This window comes from Camelus ferus, chromosome 4, assembly GCF_009834535.1.
Source record: "Camelus ferus isolate YT-003-E chromosome 4, BCGSAC_Cfer_1.0, whole genome shotgun sequence".
Lineage (NCBI taxonomy): Eukaryota > Metazoa > Chordata > Mammalia > Artiodactyla > Camelidae > Camelus > Camelus ferus.
Genome location: NC_045699.1, coordinates 54,413,677 through 54,434,210, shown reverse-complemented (window position 1 = coordinate 54,434,210; position 20,534 = coordinate 54,413,677). Strand labels below are relative to the sequence as shown.

At 43.3% G+C, this 20,534-nt stretch overlaps 1 protein-coding gene across 5 annotated transcripts in view; it reads right to left on the bottom strand.

Moving 5' to 3' along the window:
- The window catches only part of PALM2AKAP2 (PALM2 and AKAP2 fusion), a 425,013-nt gene that overhangs the window by 162,122 nt on the left and 242,357 nt on the right, over nt 1-20,534 (bottom strand). For 2 of the 5 annotated variants that reach the window (XM_032478148.1, XM_032478149.1), the window contains exon 8: nt 19,186-19,881. The exons of the other annotated variants lie outside the window; for them this stretch is intronic. In XM_032478148.1, coding sequence (XP_032334039.1) covers nt 19,186-19,881 — 696 coding nt within the window. The remainder of the gene's footprint in view (nt 1-19,185; nt 19,882-20,534) is intronic. 5 annotated transcript variants of the gene reach the window in all.

Genomic DNA, 20,534 nt, shown 5'->3' with positions numbered 1-20,534 from the left:
TGGATCTGAGCCAGCTCAGGTGGAGTAAGACCTCAGTGTGATGCGGGCAGATGTTTAGGTGGTAGAAAGGGGGACCACCCTTCCTAGTGTGACCAGGAATGCGGAGTTTCCTGCGATGGGAGGTTTCAGAACCGAAACCAAGAAAGTCCCAGGCAACCCAGGATCAGTTGGCCACCCTAACCTAAAGATCACAGTGGGAAAAAGAAATTATTCTTGTATCTGTCTCTTCCTTTCTTGCTTCCATTGGTTTAGACCTAAATCTCCTCACTGGACCCTCATCCTAGAAGTAGCCCTGCCTCCCAACCCCACAACTGGCCTTCCTGCCTCCTCCTCTGTCCACAGGTGTCCATTTGGCAAACTGTGGCTCTGATCCAAATTCTTCAACTTTTTCCTCTATGAATTGTCTGGAGCAAAGGCCACAGGCTCCCGTGCCTATAAAGACCAGATGAGAGACACAGCCGTAGTGTAAGACATTAGGACCTGGCAGGGACAGGAGGCAGGCTCACCCAAGACATTCGTGAGCCTTGGAGCAAGTAGACAAATGGAGGCCCACCTACAATATGTTTCCATATTTAAAAGTTGAAAATCAAATTCAAAATTATTTTTTAAAAAAACTACATTCTCTCTCCATAAATTGGCCAAAACACTTTGTACTGACTCCAGAGGCCAAGTTCAAATTGTGTTCTTGGAGTCCTAGGAGTCCCAGGCTGAGACATGGTGGTGTTGAGCAAGGTCCTCTGGCCTGGTACCCATGGCCCTTCTCTTCTTACTGCCACCTCTGTCCTGCGCCTCCAAGGGCCTTGCAGCCCACAGCGGTTACCCTAGCCTGAACTTCAAAGCTCTGTCTGCACACACTGTACCCCCAGCGCAATCTGCTTCCCCTTGGTACACTCCTCAGATGTAGGGAAGAGACCCATGTAAGTCCTGGAAGTGAGCTTGGCCCACTGGGGCAGAGAATTCTGAGCGAGTCCTGGCATCTGAAGCACAGCCTGGAGCAGGGGAGGGATACAGGCAAGGCCCCTTTGCCCACAGATGCCTCACGCCACGGAAAAGGGGGTGATCAGAGCAAGACCGGATTAAAGCCCAGGGCCCAGGACAGGGGGTCCCCTTGCTTGGGGCTAAGGTGGTACTGCTCAGGCCCAGAGGAAAGCAGAGGCCTTATCTCACGGAGGAAGCTGATCTCAAGTCCAGCTGATTCCTGCCTCCTAGGAATGTCCAGTGTGGCTAGATCCTCCGCTTTTTTAAGAGAAGATAAAATTGTGGAACTTGTTAGTTGTAAATTCAAATGAAAACCAAACCAAACCAAACATCCTGGCAAGAGTCAATACAATCGAGGCCAAACACAATACAGCCGCAGGCCTGCCCTTGAACTCTCAGTTCGCACTTCTTCCCTGAGGAACACCCTGTCCCTCCACACCCTGGCCCCCAGCCACTTCTTCCATTGCGTGTCCTCTATTCCTTGGGTTCCTGTGTTCCACCAATCAGAGGAGCAGACAGCTCAAGCTTCTGCCGGCCCTTTGATCAACCAGTTCCTTCTGCTCGGAATCCCCTCCCCGGGGTCTCATCCTTGCCTACTGACAACCACACTCATTCTTCAAGGGGAAGTGCAAACCCCACTCCTTCCAGACGCCTGTCCTGATGACTCCTGAAATTCTGGACCAGGACACCAGAGGATGAATCCTGTCCCTGCAATTTTATTCAAGTCACAAGTGCTCTGGATCTCATATGTAAAATGGGGTGACATGTCTATTGACCTTGAAGAGCTACTTCTTGTGAAACTTAAATAAGATAACATATGTTAAAACATTTAGCAGCATTAGGAGCATGTCAGTATTTTAGGCTTTTTGGGCCACAGGGCTTCCTTCCCTAGACAACATGTAACCACATGTAAACACATGGGCATAGCTGTGTTCCAATAAAACTTTATTTACAGAAACAAGCAGAGGGCTAGATTTGCCCCAAGGGTCATAGTTCCTGACCTCTGCTTCATACCATTGTTAGGGCTTGCTCTCTGCCTCTCAAAGCTGTGGTTACTACTCCTTCAAATAGCTAATATTTTCATTCTGCCTGGATTTACAGGACAGTGTCCAAAACACTTTACGAGAGATTTAATCCTCATCATCACTTACTGTGATGATGGAACTGAGGCACAGAGACTGGGGTGGACTGGAGAATCAGGGTCCAGGCAGCACCCGCCGGGTCTTGCATGTGTTTCTCGGTCATTGTCAGGTGGACATGCACTTGGAAAGGACTTTTTGCCACCCTCCTCCCCTCGTGCGTTGTCGGCGCTAATGATAACCACTGAACATACCCAAGGCTGAATCTCCACCTGTGACCATTGTGGGCAGCAGGCAGATGGTCCAACGTCCTCTGTGGAGTCTCTGATAAGCACTGAGTCTGAGAGTGTTCTGCTTTCTTTTTAACTCTCCCTCTTCACTGAGTGCCCACAGGAGTATGAAACTGATCATCAATGGCAAAGAAAAAAGAAAATGATTTGATGTGTTGGCTGACTGTCCCACGATGCTCTGAATGATCCTTTATAACCGTCTGTCTGGGAAAAGGGCTCTTGCTGTGCCCTGAGCACTGGGTCTACATCGCGGGGAACTGCCTTAGGATCAATAAAAGGAAAGGCCGGCCTCAGGTGTGAGGATGGCTGACAAGGCAAAGATGCTCATCTATAAGCTGGAGGGAACGCTACTGAGAATTAGGCTGGGAAAGCACGTGCCAACTGGGACATAGGGTCACCCTGGTCAGAGAAACCTCTCTAAATGGCCACTGGTGAATGTTTCATGTCTGGGCAGCGCTAGAAAGAAGAGCGACTGGCCCTCCTTTCTCATTCTGGTCCGTGACCTCAGCTACCACATCATGAAATATTCATCCATGCTGTGCATTCAGGACCACGCTATACTCAACTGGAGAAAATCAAGGAAGAACAGACCTGGTTCCTGGGAGCATGCCTTGGTTACTGGTTCTAAAGAGTCGAAGTCTATAGTCCTTCGAGTTAAAATTGGCTCTTGCAACTTGACATACTACAGCACGTTTGCTATGGGTTTAACACTTTGTTTGTAATGGAAGTTTTTGGTTGACTTTCACCAATGTGCTCCAAATCACTCACATACTACGTAAGTATGTGAACTCTCTGGGTACCAGTCACACCATACTCTATGTGAATGGAGCCTTCTAGGATTGTGCAGTGAGCAACCTGAACAACCATACACAGCAGCCCTGCTAGGAAACTCTAGTCCCATTTCCCACAAGCCAGAGCTGGCGTACTTCAGCAACCTAATTCTTACACAGCTATTCACCTCGGGGTGATTGGCTGTCTGCTATCCGCCTGCCTGGTCACTTCCCAAAAGTAGTAAACACCCCCTCCACCCCTCTCCACACACACCTACTTACCCTTGTCCTGGGAGGCACAGGAAAACTATTTTGCCTAAGCTCTGCTGTTAAACTTGCCTGGAACGAGTAGCTGGAAGTTCAGGCTCTTGTCTTGCCCAACAAGAGAAGACCCATGGCTGTCAGAACAATACCAATCCTCTTTTTTTCTGACAAGGGAGAAACAAAAACAATTCCCTTTTTTGGCAAAGACTCCTGTCCTATCCTGCCCACTGAGCCTCGGGAGCCCAGAGTGGGCATTAAATCTTGACTGTGTTTTTAACCTACAGTAAACCTGTGCCTCAGGGTGAAATCAACAAATTGAGAGAGGAAAGATGCTGATTCTGATCCATCTCTGGAATTGGGAAATGGGTCTTGCATTATATGAATAGTGAAGGCTCAAGTCAAGGCTTAGACACATAGAGGGCCAGCGGGAGTTCAGAGGACAGAGGAGGGCTGGTAACAAGGGATGTGGGGCAGGTGCAGGGGACGGAATGAGGTGAAAGCAGTGAGCTGGGCTGAGGCGGATGACTAAGACTTTACAGATGTAGGGAGGAAAGGGACTATTCTAGGAATGTCGCAAACAGTGTGAGTAAAGCTGGGTGAATGTGGCCAGTGAAGCGGGGTAGGGGGGAGGGTGGGGAGTCCTTAATTAAAGATGCTCATTTTTGTTAGGAAACAGTGGGAACTGAAGTTTGGCGGAGAAGGGAGATGGAGGGAAAGATGTCGTATTTTAGCCAATTTTGAATTCCAGAGAGGAGAGTTTGATCTTGATTCTGGAAGGAAAGGATAAAGCAGTAATTCTCTGTTCTAATTAAGATGGGGAGTGCCTTGAAATGATGCAGTGGAAGATTTCATCACCCAGCCGTGGCTTCAGGAAATAATCCAATTCCCACTTCCCCTTCCAACATTCCAAAAGGGGAATTTTCTCTTGGGAGGTGAGAAGACCTGAAACCAAACTGTCCTCAGTCAAACTTCAGTCAACTAACCCCGTCCAACTGGAACTTCCATGATAAGCTTTTTATCTACTGCTTCAAAAGCTCTTTGCGTCAATACAAATACACGTGTGCTTAGTTAACTGTCCAAGGCATCCTGCAGAGCACAAAGGCTGTGCCCAGCCCAAAGACCCAGAGCTGTGAAGGAGCAGAGTTGGTTTATTGACTTCAAATCCCGCTGCTTTGGACACTCAGCTACGGGGCACAAGAGAAGAAGCTTGTATTTTACCCAGAGCATCCACTGTCTCGGGAAGAGAAGCACTGTCATTCTGTTGCTCAAATACTCCAGGTTACTTTGGAGACACGATCTAACATAGCTGAGCACTAGTGCCTTTCTGCGGCACTGAACTCCCAGGAGACCCTAGGTGCGCATTTACCAACCTCCCAGGACTCTCAGAGTCAAGAGAGAATGGGCATGCAGATGTCAGGACTAGCCCCTAATAAAGCCAATCTTTATATATTTTTAAAAAGGAATCCAAATTCTTATTTTCAACTCTGGTGAACCGTAAGTTTTGGTGAGTCGGGTATTCACCCACTGAATTTCATGCACAGGAAAATGGCCCCTGGTTTTCCACTGGGCTTGGAAAGACCCTGGAGCAAGGCAGTGATGGGGGATTTGCCCAGGGATTCCTCAGGGCCAGGCCAGGGCTACAGCAGATTGCTTATGTGTTAACTTTTAAAGGCCAGGGATTTCAGGATCTTTAAGGGAAAACACTCCTCAGCTTCAGGTATTTCTTTTCTTTTTCTTTTTTTTTAACGATAGAGAAATAGCTGTGATGTTGACATCCATCTAGAATGTCACTCAGAATCGTTTTCATGGTCATCTGATAAAACCACTCATTTCATTGATGAGAAAGTTGGGGCCAAGAGAGGACAAGGGATCCTAAGTTGCACAGTGAACGACATGCCTGGGACAGAGCCCAGGCCTGGGTCCCCTCACACTCCAAGTATTATTTCTATAATCTCATGGTTTTTGTTGTTTTCAAAACAGATCTGAGAACTTAGAATTCAGTGGTTTGGTTGATAATGTAGTATTATGTCGTACATTTTACAAGCTGAATTGTGCAAACAAATGGGAGAGAGAGAAATAAACATTCTGAAATCTAGGCTAGATTGAGTCCTCTAGTTTCATCTCATTTTTTGACTTGATTTATCTATTTTCTTGGGGAGGGGCTGGGTTTTTTTCCTACAAACTTCCTCAATACTTTCCTTTTGATGGGAAAAAAAGGAGAAAGGAAAAGCAGAAAGAAAAGACTTTAAAACATTCCAAATAGAAGCCCTACAAGGTAGGTATAATTCTCATTTTACAGAATAGGAAACTGGGGCTTGGTGAATTGAAATCAATTGCCAAAGATTACTTAGCTGACCAATGACAGACTTGGGACTTGACTTTGATTCAGTCTCCAGAGCCTACGTTTTTTTCTTGGTTTGCAGAAATGAAACAAGGATTCCAGCCTGGCCCACTCCTGCCTGCTCTGGACTTTTCTGTGCTCTGGTTTCCAACCCTAACTGCCCACTGGAATCACTTGGAGCCATTTAATAAATGTCCCAGGCCCCACCCACACCAACTGGATCAGGATCTCTGGGGTGCGGCCCTAGTACAATTATATTTTTAAGAAAATGTTCCAGATGCTAATGTGCAGGAAGCAAGAAATGACAACCAGAGAGCACGGTGCTTCCAGGGAGAATTAAGGACCTTTTTGAGAAGTTCAACGCATCCTACAGGTGGGAGTGCACCTCATGTCAAACCCAGGCTCATTCACTGAAATAATGCCATTGACAGCAACCTGGATGGATCCAGAGATTATCATACTAAGTGAAGTAAGTCGGACAGAGGAAAACAAATATTGCATAATATCACTTGTATGTGGAATCTAAAAAAAAGAAAAAGATACAAATGAACTTATTTACAAACCAGAAACTGACTCACAGACTTAGAAAACAAACTTAGGGTTACCAATGGGGAAAGTGAGGGAGGAGGGATAAACTGGGAGATTAACGGATACACACTAGAAAACAGATAAACAACAAAGACCTACTCTATAGCACAGGCAACTATAGCCGATATCTTGTCATGACCTATAATGAAAAAGAATCTGGAGAAAAAAAATATATATATATGTATTCTGAATCTCGTATTTCAGAATCACTTTGCTGTACACCTGAAACGTTGTCAATCTACTGTACTTCAATCTAACAACAACAACAAAAACAGGCTCATTCAACAGAGAAGAGAATAAAAAGGGGAAGAGGGAAGAGAAGAGAAGGGATGGGAAAGGAAAAGAAAAGGAAAGCTGAGATGACCCGGGGTGGTTCTTTTTCCAGGAAGCTCTGCTCACTCTCTAGTGCTGGGCCATTTTCACAGCCTGCACTGACGAAATCCCTGACTCTACAGGAGTTAACCAAGAGGTCTGCTGAGCAGGGAACAGCTTACTAGAGCTCAGAAGAGGTACGGAAGCTGAGGGCTGGGGCGCCTTACAGCGGAGGCAGCTCTCGGGCCTGTGTGCTTGTCGATTGCATCACTTCCCCGCGCTATCTGGAAACTCACATCTGACTGTGGAACTTTGCTCAAGGAAGGCAGATGGAGCCCAGTTAGATCTGGTCTCCATCCATGGAAAACTGCTGATGCCAGAGACAGCTCTAGCTGGAACAGATGTTACTTTTGTTTGTCCAAATGATGGAGAGCTTTACGGGAGAATTTTGAGTTCGCTGCTGATGTATTCAATTCTTTCCTTATAAAAGGAACAGCATGATGGGCACCTGGCATAAAAGAAAGACTCTGAAGCCACCCCGGCCTGGGTTTGAATCCTAGCTCTGCTCTTACTTCCTGTTGCTTTGAGCAAGTCATTTGGTATTTCTCATCCTAATCTTCAAAATGAGGAACTGGGATTTTTAAGGGAATGCAATGAAGTAAGGCAGTGTTTCCAAAATTTTAGAGCTAGATGAGTATGGCATTAAATAACACTGAACCACACAGGGAGAAATGATTACTGTTTTGATTTTCTTTTCTGCCATCTGATTACATTAAGGGGATGGAGGTATATTTTTGATACCTCTCCAACCTGGCCCTTCCTTCCTTTAACAGTTGGTCTCAGGCAGCTGTACATATTATTAGGCAACTGTATGCAGCTGAAAATTAATAATGCTGATTTACATTTATTTCAATAGTTACTTTTATGGCATGTGCTACCTACTTAAGGTAAGGCTGTAAGTTACCTTCGAAGTCAAAGAAATGGTTAAAATAGCACATGATGGTCCACCGGGGGTCTACACACAGGAAAAAAATAAATAAGGTGAGACCAAAAGTCTAAGTTTAGGAAAAACTGAGTTAAAGTATGAGACAGAATCCCACATCAAGTCCCTGAGTGAGAACGTAGTCGGTCTTTCAGAAAAAGAAGGAATAGTTGAATTAATCCTTGCACTTGGTTTGAAATAGGCTCTGTAAGAGACGCGATTTGAGTCTGCATGTTTTGATGGTGTGGACGAGTCATACTGACAAATCACATTAAATTTGATTAGCCTTTAGTTAAAATTAAAAAAAAAAAAAAAAAGAAAATGCTAGATCCCATTGGTTTAAGATGACAAGTCACCGGAGGAAAGATGCCTATTTCATCAGTTCTTTGAAATGTCAAACTTCTTGCTGATTGTTATTCTTAGTACGATAAGGAAGTGAACATTACAGAATATTACTATTCTGGGGTCGCGTGACCTCAGGAGCCCGATAAGAGATGAAGGATAAGGAGGGGAGAGAACACATTTAAATTCAAATACATATGGCCTCTGCCTCTCGTTATTTTCCTTAAGGAATAGGAAGCCCCAGAAGTAGTCAACAGTTGATGAGAAAGTTTTTGTTTATTTTTGTAGGAATGCAACTTTCAACCATGAAACATGACGCCACAAAGTTCTTAAAACATGGCACTGTTCATTTAACCTAGATAATATAGAGTGGAATAATCTATCTTCTAAGTTGTTGTAGGAAATGAATTTTTTTCTCTTGAGTTGGAAATGAGCTCACCAGCCTTGGGATAATCTATCATTATAAAGTTACGTGGGTTCTTCTGTTCAAAAGCACAAGCATCAAATTCTGCTACTGGCTTTCTGCTTCTGAGGTGTTAAAAAATTTTAAACGCTTCCTTTGGATTCAAATCCCAACAAAGCCTTATTCTTCCAAAGGAGGTCATGAGATTTCATCTCTGATTCGGCTCTGCCATTATCCTACTGTGGGTAAGTCTCATCTTGGACCCAGCCATAAAATGAGTGAATTATAGTAGAATTAGGGGTAACACACTCAAATGCCAACAGGTGCCAGGCAGATAATACAAACAAAGGAAGCCAACCAGGAGTAAGATAAAAGGAAGTGGTGGTGGTGACGGTGTGTAAGAGTATGACTCCTCCAAAGGGGGTGGCCACCATCAGGTGCAGGCACTTGTCAGACAGGAAAACAGGCCCATTGTTGACAGAGCCTCTGAAATGTCAAGAGATGCTGGAAATATATCTTTTAAATGATATTTCTCTCAATTTATTATTATTGGCAGTGAATTAAAAATGATTTTAAAACATGATTCAGGCCAAACTAACATAACCTTAGGCCAGATTCAGCCTGTGATAACCATTGTGTGACTTCTACGTGAGCTGGTCTCTTTGAGATCTTATAGCCTTAACTTCTAAATAGCAAATCTTGGCTTTTGTATGACGCCAGTAAAGTGGAGGATCTGACGCCGTTTGAGAAAAGCAGGAGAGGAACTGGTTGTTGGGGAGACAGTGTGGTCTGTTGTGGCTGCAGGGGGCGATACAGCCTAGATCAAGAGGCACTTGCACAATGCCATCAGGCACTGCTCCTCTTAGCTGTTATGACAGGGGCAAAATAACAATAATGACACTACCACCACCAACAACAAAACTGCCTTTGCTTAGTCCGAGATGGACATGTCACTCCTAGATTTTAAATTTTGTTAATCCCTTTTATAAAGGGGGAAGGAAAAACTGTCAAGAAGAACAACAGGACTCCTAATGAACAGATAAGAGAACAGATAAGCGTAATTGGCCCTCTGCTTCTCCTTTGGGAAGGAAGTGCTGCAGAAACACCTCCCATCCTCCAGAGGGCAGTGTTATTACTTTTGCTTGAGTAGATAAAGGTACAAAATAAGAACGAATTCTTTTTTGTCTTTTTTTTTTTTTTTTTTTTTGGCATAGATGTCTCTGTTATCCAAATCTTTCTGTATCCAGTCTCAGCTGCATCCCCACACCACTTTCATAACAAGAGCCTTCTGTGTGGAAGTAGAGAGCTGAGCTTCAAGCTTGTTCTCCAACCACACCTCTATTTTTAGCTCTGCTATATGGGGCAAGGTTCCCACTGTCTCCTTAACTCAGTTTCCTCCCGTATGAAGGAGAATAGCAGCAATGTCTACCTCAGGGTTGATACAAGATTAAAGGAAATCCTCCCCATTCCAGGGGAAATGCCTAGTTTTAAGTTGGCGGTACTGAACCATGTTCCCTTCCAAAGTTCTTAGTTTTTCATCTAAATTCCTCCTGCTATTATTGGAGTTTATCTGCTAATCTTTTGCCCTCCATGATGGAAAATGATGCCTGGAAGAGAATGATTAGACTGAACCATATGGAACTGTCAATATTCAACAGTACTGATTTATTGAATGGTGATTTCATGCGGTTCAGTATAACACAAAAGTAGTCACAAACTCGACGGAGGAAAAAGCAGCTTCCCTTTTGTACTGGTCCTGAAACACATCTGAACAACCCATAATCTTTACATTTGGGAAAGGCAAGACCTTTGGTAGAGAAACAGACACTTTCTCACCACAAGTGAACTATCATTTGCTATCCACTTCCAGCCTACAGAGAGCTTGGCTGGTGTAAACAGAGCTTCCCTTAACTCTACTGCAACACTGGGGATGGATGTCAGCACAGCTTTTCACATGCTCCTAGACGTGTCGCCCTTGGTACACCCTAGGATAGTGGGATGTATAATGCTCTACCATACTTCCAGCCTGCACATCCACACACTAAAGAGTATTTCAAATAACAAAAAGAATAATGTCAAGAAGGCCCTGCCGCTCACTGTATAGGATGGATCGGCTAAGACATAGCTCTTCAAACACGAGGATCAGATGCTTAGGGACCACCCAGGGCTAGGATGCCCAGAACTTTTGACAAGGACAAGAGGTCCTTGCACTTCCTCAACTTTCTATTGGTTTGAAACTCTCATCATTTTCAGCTTGGCAGTCTGAGCAGTCCACACAGGCACCATTCACGTTTCAATTTCAAAGTTACCCTCCATACATAAAGACATTTTAAAAAAAAATCTACTACGAACCCAAACAGAGAGAATTCCCCAACTAATTTCACTGATTTCATTTCTTGGAAGAAAACAACCGTGACGATTCTGCAGGTGGTGTCACATCTGCCCTTTGCTCACTCTTTCGTGCAGTAACTTTTTAGTTTCATTGAGTACCTACTACATGCCAGGCCCTGTTTGAGGCTAGCAGTCTGCAAACTATAAGCCCAAGGGCCAAATCTGGCCCACAACCTGTTTCAGTAAATAAAGTTAATGAAGCATAACTACACTCATTCAATTGTGTGTCATATATGGCTCCTTTCTGGCAGAGCTGAGTAGCTGTGACAGAAATCATGTGACCCCCCCAAAGCCAAAAATATTTACTATCCGGCCATTTACAGGAAGAGTTTGCTGATTCTATCCTAGAGAAAGAGGACACAGCCTTAAAGAAGAGAGACAAAGTCCCCATATATCTTCAGAGGCTCCTGTTCAGAAGATCCCACTGGATGAACTTTTCATATTTAAATGAAGGGACAGACCGAATCTGACCCACAGGCTCACAGTCAGTGATCTGATTTATGATCATATAAACCCCACTACCGGGCGCTTATAAGGAACAAGAAACGGGATGACAGGTGTGGAGACAGATGTGCAGGAGGGAGTTAGAGAGAAGATTAGTTAGTGTGGAAACCAGCTGGAACAGGCAGGCCACAAGGAGTCCCACCGAGGGGCACCCAAACCCACGGATGGGTCAGGTACCACCTGTATCAGAATCACCTGGTGACATCATTAAACACGCAGGCTACTGGGTCCCGCCCAGGAATCTGAATCTGAGTTCCAGAGGTGTGGCTGAGCATCCACACTCTTAGCAGGTGCCACTAGGTGATTCTGAAGCACCCCTGAGTTTGAAAAGCGCTGGATTAGTGTCTAGCTTTAGTGAGCGGTCGAAGGTGCTCCCCACGAGGTCTGGCCTGAAGTCCGCTCGTGGCAGGTGAGAAGGGGAAAGAATGGGGCACAGACACAAAGAGGTAGATGCAGTGAAAAGGCAGTTTATTGTCTATTAATACTGTACAGAGGAACAGAGAGAAGCTACAAGTACAGCATTGGCTGTCGCTGGCAGTGTGATTTCTGAAGTCGGTTTTTGTTTTGTTTTTTTCATCTGGAGACAGAACAGTCAAAGTACACTTCAGGTTACAAAGTACAGCAGCTAGCCCAGCAAGTCTAATTCAGAGTAAGCACGACAGGCTCCCACCCTCCCCACCCCCAACCCCCAACCAACCACAAAATGGTATATTTACAGAGACGTCGCTCACCCCGAGTGAGCTGCTAAAGCTGAACATTCCATCAACCACCTACATTCACTGAAAAGCTGCATCAGACACAACATTGTCTCGAACCCCTGTATGATTTTGACACTCTTACTTAAGTCAGGAGCTGGAGCAGAGGAAAGAACATTCCAGAATCCCACAAAGGACAGAACTCTTTCCACTTGCCAGGATGGGCTATTACAGAATTGGAGCTGGAGCTGCACATAGCACAGTTCAGATCAGGGTATTGCCCGGTGGCCTCTTGGTACTTGAGAAAGACTTTTCGTTGCAAAACCAAGGGGCTGGACATCTCCCCGCCCACCTTATCTCGAAGCTGAGAGGTTCCCATGGTAACAAGAGGCTAGGCTAACTTGGCTCCCCCATCCCACCCTCAGGCCACCGAGCAGATCTTTCATCTCCGGAGCGGTCGCCAGGACACTAATGTTCACAGCTGGGCTTGAGTTGGGTCTGCTGGAGGGATTCTGATGATGAAGAAATTAAAACGATTTGCATGGGAACCAGAGGGGTTATTTTTCTTGAAATGGAGAGAGTACTTATGACCTTGCGTTGTTGGAAGAAGGAGCTTGGTCTTTTAGGGTAGTAGAAGCAGACCCGTCCTAGGAAAGCCAGGGAGAAGAATCAGGAGTAGGGAGCAGATGCCGAGGCCTGACCCACTCTGTCGGCCAGAGGAACAGGTGTGGGTGAAGATCTTCACGAAACTGAGGGCGATTGTGATGGGAGCTCAAGAATTTGGCAGAAAATTGAGAAAAAAAAAAAATCCAAGAACTCTAAAAATTCAGTATCTCCTTTATGGATGGATAAGGATAATCCTTTCCAGTTTCTACTTAACTCTGAAAATACAGGAGGCAGCTTCATTGATATTCACAGGGCCAGTAACATCTGATAACTTTTATATTGTTGGTTTATACATGTATGCATATTGTGTGTGTGTGTGTGTGTGTGTGTGTGTGTGTGTGTGTATTATGTAGGTGACCAGATGCTTCTGACTCACCATTTCACACATATGACTTAAATGCACCATAGTGTGTGGTCCCTGAACCTCAAATGTAGCAATTACTCCTTAACTATGTGAAAGCATTGGACTTTGATGATTGCTGGGCTTGGCTTTCATTTAAAACAGCTATCTCCTCCCAAAAGATCATTATGTATTATTCATGCTGTGGCCCAGAAAGCTATCAAGCCATATAACAAACAGGTTATCTAATGACAGATATAGAAAGCTTGATCTTACAACCTAGGTCTGCTGGGAAATGCTGGATTTCATGCAGTGGTGGTGCAGGAGCAGGCCACAGGACCTTGGTTCATGCCCCCAAGGTGTGGGCTAGTGCTACAGAACTCATCAGAAAGTTACCTTCATGGAATGGAGAAATAATTCAGTCAATCAAGGGTGTTTTCAAACTCAAGCTCCATAAGTCATATAGATTTTCATTATAAAAATATTTTTCCTTTAAAAAATACATAAATGTAAAATATTCCATGTTGACAGCCACTCCTTACTCCGTTCCGTATCACTCCAGTCGTCTCAGACTAGAATAAACGGGAACACACCTCGGTTCAAGCTCAATCACACCATCGGAGTCCATCCCTCTCGCTTTTTGCAAGCTATGCCAATTGTGCTTAAAAGTAGGCTCCCAGGCCCACGTAGAGGATCCACAAGTTCACCTCCCTCAGGGTAGGAAGGACTGTAGGAGGTCACACACACACAGTCTGTCCCAGGAATGTCAAAGTGGCATAGTGCAGGCTCAGAGCAGGAACACTGGAAATGCCCAAGCTATGCCTACTTTATGCCCCCTGGGCCAGACCTGCAAGGCTCTGCCTCAAGCTCCTGTGATGAAATTCACAGCTCTGAAGAGGGCTGGGTAGGGGTGGGGAAGAGAATGTTGTGTTCACACAGCTTTGGGATACAACCTGCGTTTTTTGGAAGGACAGAAAAGAAGAACACAAACAGCAATGCTAAGGCAAACTTTCCAATGGCACAGCAGAACTCTTTTTGTTCATCACTCATTTTGTTCACATCACAAGGCAGATACATTCTGTAAACATATATACCATACAGTACATTAACCATAGGAAAAAAAAGAAAAAGCCACCCTGTTATTCTTATCTTTCTGTATTTCTGTTCTTTCACTCCAGAAGGACTGCCTGAAGTCTGAGGGGGAATTTTATGGTTCATGAGATCTACTTTTTTTTTTTTGATAAAAATGCAATGACTTGCAAAAAACAGCCCCAGGTGACTAGTAAGAGGCCATAGGGGGAGAAGATGAACCTGTAGAAACTTAGAAAACAGTCACAAAATATAAAAAAGTCACTAATTTCAGGAAACATTTTGTTTCCCTGCTGAGTAAAAGAGAGCATCGAAAAATTGTTACAAAAGTTAAGGCTGTCCAGATCTTTGATGCAGAAAGTCTGTGGTCCCCAGGATTACATGTTATATGTTCACACTGAAAGTAAGTAAGTTTTTTTGTTTGCTTTTTTTTTTTTTTTGGTGCTGTAGTTCTGACCTTTTGATGTTAGGCTGGAGTGCAGAGGGAAGCAGAGGCCTATATAAGTCATATAAAAATTAAGGGGGTGGGGGCTGAGGCTGGTCTAAGGACCCCCAGGGAAATTGCCCTTTGAAACTTTCAGGATGTCATCTTTAGCCTTTTCTACATTCAAATAATAAGTATTTTGGTTTTTGTTAACATGGGAATTTTTTTTATGGAGTCTGCTGAAGCTCTGAAAATACAGACACATTACAGCATTGCACCACTCATAAAAGACTGACTTTTCCTTTTTCCCTAGAAAATGCAGGGAAGCTTCCTGACAAGACCAGAAGAGGTTTACATAATGCAGGTGAACCAGTGCAGGAGTCCAAGATGGCATCCTGCTCATTACGCGGAGCTGTTTTGTGATATACACCATCGCTCTGTGTGCCTGCTGGGTTGTACTAGCCAGTGAGACAAAAGATGCTTTCTGGTTCTGTCCTTATTGGTGGAGTGCTAGATATCTCGATTAATAAATTGAGGAGCTTTGAAAAGATTGCATATTTACAAAGTTTCTGAAACTTCTGTTTTAACTCTGCAGAGAATTCATGGTTTCAATAATGAATGTGCCTGTTGCAAAAAGACAACAGAAAACTCTGGCATTGGAATGGTTTTTGTTGTAAACAAAGTAACAGTGCAGGAGGTGAGAATACTCCCATGAGGAATGGGCCCTTTGGTGGATTAAACTCCCTCCCAGTGGGTCCAGAGACAAACAGCCAGCTGAGCTTCTAGGTTTTAAGTAAAAACAAAAGAAAGTCTTCCGTGCCTGTTTTGTCTATGTTCATCTGTGTTTTCACATCGACAGGGTTCATTTTTAAAAACGAGGAACTGAGTTAGTGGTTCCATTTTTGCCTCTGTCACCATATTCCCTCCCTCCTCTTTGGCTACTCATTGGTTCGTTGACGTTAAACAAATGGTCACTGTCAAGGGTGTTCTGTGGTCCCTTGAAATGAAATTCTGCAGGAAGTGAAAAGAAATAAGCTGTTTTCAGACTTGGCCTTAACACTGTGCTCTAGAGATGGATAGTGAATCTCTAGGAAATTATATAGAGATGTTCCCTCCCTTTTATGAAAACTTGACCCTAACCAAAATAAAAGTCTCCTTGCGTGTAGGAAAAACACATTTATCACCAGAAAGTAAATTGAAAAGGCAAGAATTTGCAGAAGCTCCATGTCAGAAAGGAGTTGAATCAAAGGAAACATAGAATTTGAGTTTCCTGAAAGCCTTTGAATCATTTGAGGAAACCACATTTGGGGTTTGGCCAGAAAGGAATTCCCCAGCTCCTCGTCTTCTCTACTCCCAATATTAAGTGACGTCACTGGACATTGTCAAATCCCTTTTAAAGGTGACAGATTTTTCTTATGTAAAGGAAAATAATGTCATGATGGGTAAAAGAAGTACAAAGTAAAAAAAGAAAACCCCCTTAGTTTTGTCCTCTTGCACATTAAAGGGAAAAAGAAAGTCAAGGGTATACAAGTCATTGAGATTTTTCAGGCTATGGAAGGTTTAAGCTTATCATTGTAACTATAAAGGATCTCTACTTCAATGTCATTGAAAATCTATTTATAAACAAACAAAATATCATTCCTTTCCTTCTTTCTCTTATTTCTATTTAAAAGGGTTCTGATTATATGATTTTAAAAGAAAGTCCAACCAACCATGCACTCCAAAATGACCATGGTTTTGCAGCTTTATGACTGGCTCTCTAATTAGTCTGGTAATGTAAGTCAATACTTCGAAGTTTTGAAGGGCGCCATACCATATATAATAAAGTGTTTACAGAGACAGTGCCAGTAACAGCAGGGAAGGCAGTACGTTCACAATTGCAACTCTGTTTATATTTTCGTTATAAAGGGTAGGGTAGTTCCTTGTTGCTGTAGATGGGATTATAGGTCTCATCCCATAAAAGTATTGGCTGAGCCTGAATCCCCCAGTTACTAAAGGAAAACGATGCAAGCTATGCAAGTTTATATGCCATATTCAAACACATCTTCATTTACTGTGGCCACGCATCATTTTAATAAAGGTAACACATCTTACTTGAAAAACCACTTAAATGATAAGCTTTAATAGTAAAGTATAGAGAGAACTCTAATTCATATAATTTGCTAACTTTTATACTAATTATTGATACATGAGAATGCAATTATCCCTGGTCTTTTAGCGCTCATGTGCAGTGTTGTGAGAGGTGTGGACCATTTCCTTCCGGAGAAATTAATTCACTGATGGAAGGGAGGTCATTGCAGGGAATTATCTGTCCTGGAAGATTCTGGTTCTCTTTATCAAAATGCATGCCCAAGGCTAACTTCTATCCTTCTACTCACTAACTGTGCTTTTAAAAGTCATCTTGAATAGTTTTAATCCCCAAGTGAATGAAAAAAAAAAAAAAAGATAAGCTATGGTAAACTTTCGGATTGCTTCTTTCTAAATAAATTATCAAAATCATAGATTGTCTAAAACACGGAAGCTGTTCTCTTTTTCTATGTAAATAGGTTTATCTGGCATGTCATTATTTAAAAACATTTAAATGATGCCTAAATGACCATTTACTGAGCAGCACGAAGCTGAAAGTAGTGAGGTTTATAGGTGGCAAAACCAGATACTATTTCTAGATAGCAGAGTAGTTTTATTCAAAAACAGCTGCTTTGGTGAACCTGAGATTCAGAAATAATTTCCCTCAGCTCTTCAAAGCCAAGCCATGGGTGGAATCATCTTATAAAGTAGAATTTAGCTCATTATGTTTCCCTTAAAAAAATTTTTTTTTGTTTACACATTAATGGTAAGGTGACATACTTTGTGCTCATTAAAAATCTAATTAAGTTGGGAAAAATTAACTTTGAAAATTAAAAAAATACTGTTTTTCCCCTAACTGGAATAATTTCAAGCGAAGGAATTAAAAATAATAATCATTAGGTTTAGCACTAAGAAAGCTATTTAGGGCAAATTTAGTTGGTTCTGTAATCAAATTCTCTCAAGACCACCATATTTTTCCCTCATCTATTTTCCACAGAAATTAAACAATATAGTATATCTTATCGTATGTTTTTAAACTATGTTCTATGGAACATGGATAATTTTGTGAATTATTTGCAACAATGCTATGAGCATCTGGGCAAAAACCTTAAAGTTAAGATATCTCTGTTTTAAAATAAATTAAATGTTACAGCTTTATCTCATTACTATATTATTGTTTTACTAAATTCCTTCCCTTTGGCTTTATCACACCTGTGGCTGTTTGCTTTTGGGAGAATGCTAAGAATTTAAAGAACTGTTCATTGTGTTCTAGATAAAAACTATTCCTTCGATGGTCTGGAATCTCCAGAAGCCTAAGAAACAATGCTTAAAGAAGCTCAGCTATGTGCCACTCGGTCAGCATTTGTTGGATGCTTCAGAGCAGTTAAAGTTGAGAAGACAGGTCTTTCTTAATCTTTTAAACCTTTTTTACATTTTAAAGTTCATTTTGTGGGGTCAGATCAACCTATAGGGTGACAGTGCGGGAAATATTCTCTTTTCCAGGGGAACAGAGAGAAAAGAGTCCAGTTCTAAGGCTGTGTAATCAACGGGGCAGGTGAGATGAAGAGTTAATTCAGGTACAGCACCGTCTACAAGGAAGCGGAAACATCACAGCAACCACTGCAGGTCAGAAGGACTGTTTTAGAAATATGGTCACTGCAGAGATACTCCCCCAAATGACCCCTTCATTGAAAATAGATCATGATCAGAAAAGATCCGTGAAAAAGAAAACAATATAAAAATTTACACTTTTTTTTTTTTTTGAGAGACTAGAAGCAAGGCTCACGGGTTCGCCTAAGTTAGGAGCTCACTACTGATGCTCAAAACAATGCTTTTTTCACATCCTTCGGAAGTTAAAAATGGTGCTTCTTATAGAAAGGGTCCAGCAGTGAAGTCACAGAAAGAGAGACAGCTGCTGATGGGCAGGTTACGGAATCATCCCTACAATTCAGCTGTGACAAGCACTGGGTTTTCTTTTTACATCCACTTCATTTCAGTTTTAACAGAAGGAAAGCCATCGATGCACAATACTGTGACCTGGAAGCTTATGTAAGGCAGTAAAAAGCATCCCCCTAGACTGGACAGACTAAGTAAGGTCCACTTTTGGCTACACTAGCAACCGGCTAGAGCCCAGAGCATTTTGCCACCTACGATATAAAAGCAAAGATCCACAGCAAGGGAGGCAAGTGAGAAATCAGCGACGTGGCGATGTGTGACTACATTACAGCGACACACGACAAAAATGAACCCCCCGGTGCCCACGGGTTCAATTCCAGGCAAGTGAATTAAGGCTACTAGATCACTGGCTGATACGAGGTCCATTCCAATCGCGCAGTAAGGAACCGATTCCCTCTTGAAGACACAAGGAAAGGTTGAGAGGAAAAGCAAGTTCTTGGAAAGAATGAAGCACACACATGCATGTTGTCTCTGAGCTGAGGAAACTGGAGAAAAACGAAAGGGGGGAAAAATAAGAGGGATCAAAGCAATCCAACTGCAAGGCAAGGCAGGTGTTTGCTTCCAGTTCACAGTATCGCCCGCAGTTAGTGGTACAGTGAGGTCTACGGAAGTGGTGGAGAGCACAGAGGCTGCCCGGAAGAAAGGGGAAGAAAGAAGTGGTCACATGACAACACAGCATTGACAGCGCTTTTTCTTTTGGGTACCTGGGGCTGGCTCCGTGGCCAGGCTCTCTTCTTTCCCTTCTGGGGATGAGGGCTCTGTGGTGTCTGAGACGGGCCGCCCGGACACCAGCTCGGCTGCGTTCCCATCAATGGTGGACACGTCTGTCACGGTCTTCTCCCTCAACGACTTCTCATCGTCTTCGTCAATGAGGACCAACTCAGCCTTGATGGTTTCATCACAGCCTAGCACCTTTTTAGTCTCCTCTTCATCCTCGATATTCTGGTAGCCCATGAAAATCATGGTGACTGGCTGATCCAAGTTTGCCTCCGGCCCTTCAGTGCTGGGGGCTGGAGCCCGCTGCCCGGGATTCCCGGAAGAGTGATCCTTCCTAGACTTATGGACCATTTCTAATTTGGCTTCTTTGCAGAGCATGTGTTCCTTAGGATGGCTGAGGCTCCCATCTGCAATCCCAGTCCTTTCTGACACGTGCCCTCCTCTTAAGCTTGATTGTCCAGCCTTCTGAATAAGCTCTTCTACATCCTTTGAGCTTAATTTGTGCACTCCGTTTTCTACTATGGTGCCTCCTGAGTGCACCTCATACACTACTTTGGTACCATCATCAAAGACTTTGACTCCTCTCTGATGGACCCCCTCTGGGCCAATGGTGGATGTAGAGAGAATCTTGGTCTCTCCTGTTTGTTTGTCTTTCTCCACATTAATTTCCATGGCGTACACAGCTTGAACGAAAACAAGAGAAAGGAAGTGCATGTTACAACAAAAAAAGCCAGTGAATGGTTAATTGCCAAACAGACCGAAAAAAAGAAAAAAAAAAAAGGTGTTGGGCCCTTTCTAGCCTAACTGCAAAGCATCTTGAGTGTTAGAGTGAGTGCACTGTGGACAGAGGTGGTTACATATGTATTTTAACACAGCAGCTAAATGCACTGGGAAGACGGATGAACAGAGTTACCATATCTCCATGGCACTCACACTCCTAAGGAAGATGAGCTAAAATAAGGCCACAAGCAACTGTTGAAATCCAGTGTAACAATTACAGGGAAGCTGGCGACATGCAAGTTTACCTGGATGGAGAGATTACCCTACGCTTATAGACAATTTTAAAGCCCTTGGTTAAGAAGTGATCTAGTTCCAAACTCCTTTTTTTTTTTAAGCTCTTTTACCAAGTGTTCTACTATTCTTTGACATTTTCCTTTCCTATTAATGGAGATTATGCAAAGGGTTTTGCAGATGGCACGTGGTTATCTTTCACTGTACTTTATATAAAAGAGGATATTTGCAAAAATGGAAAAGCTATGAAAGTAGTCAGATGATATGCTCGGTAAGCGTCAGTCATTCAGCTCGGTTTCCACACCAAGAACTAGAAGAGCAGAAC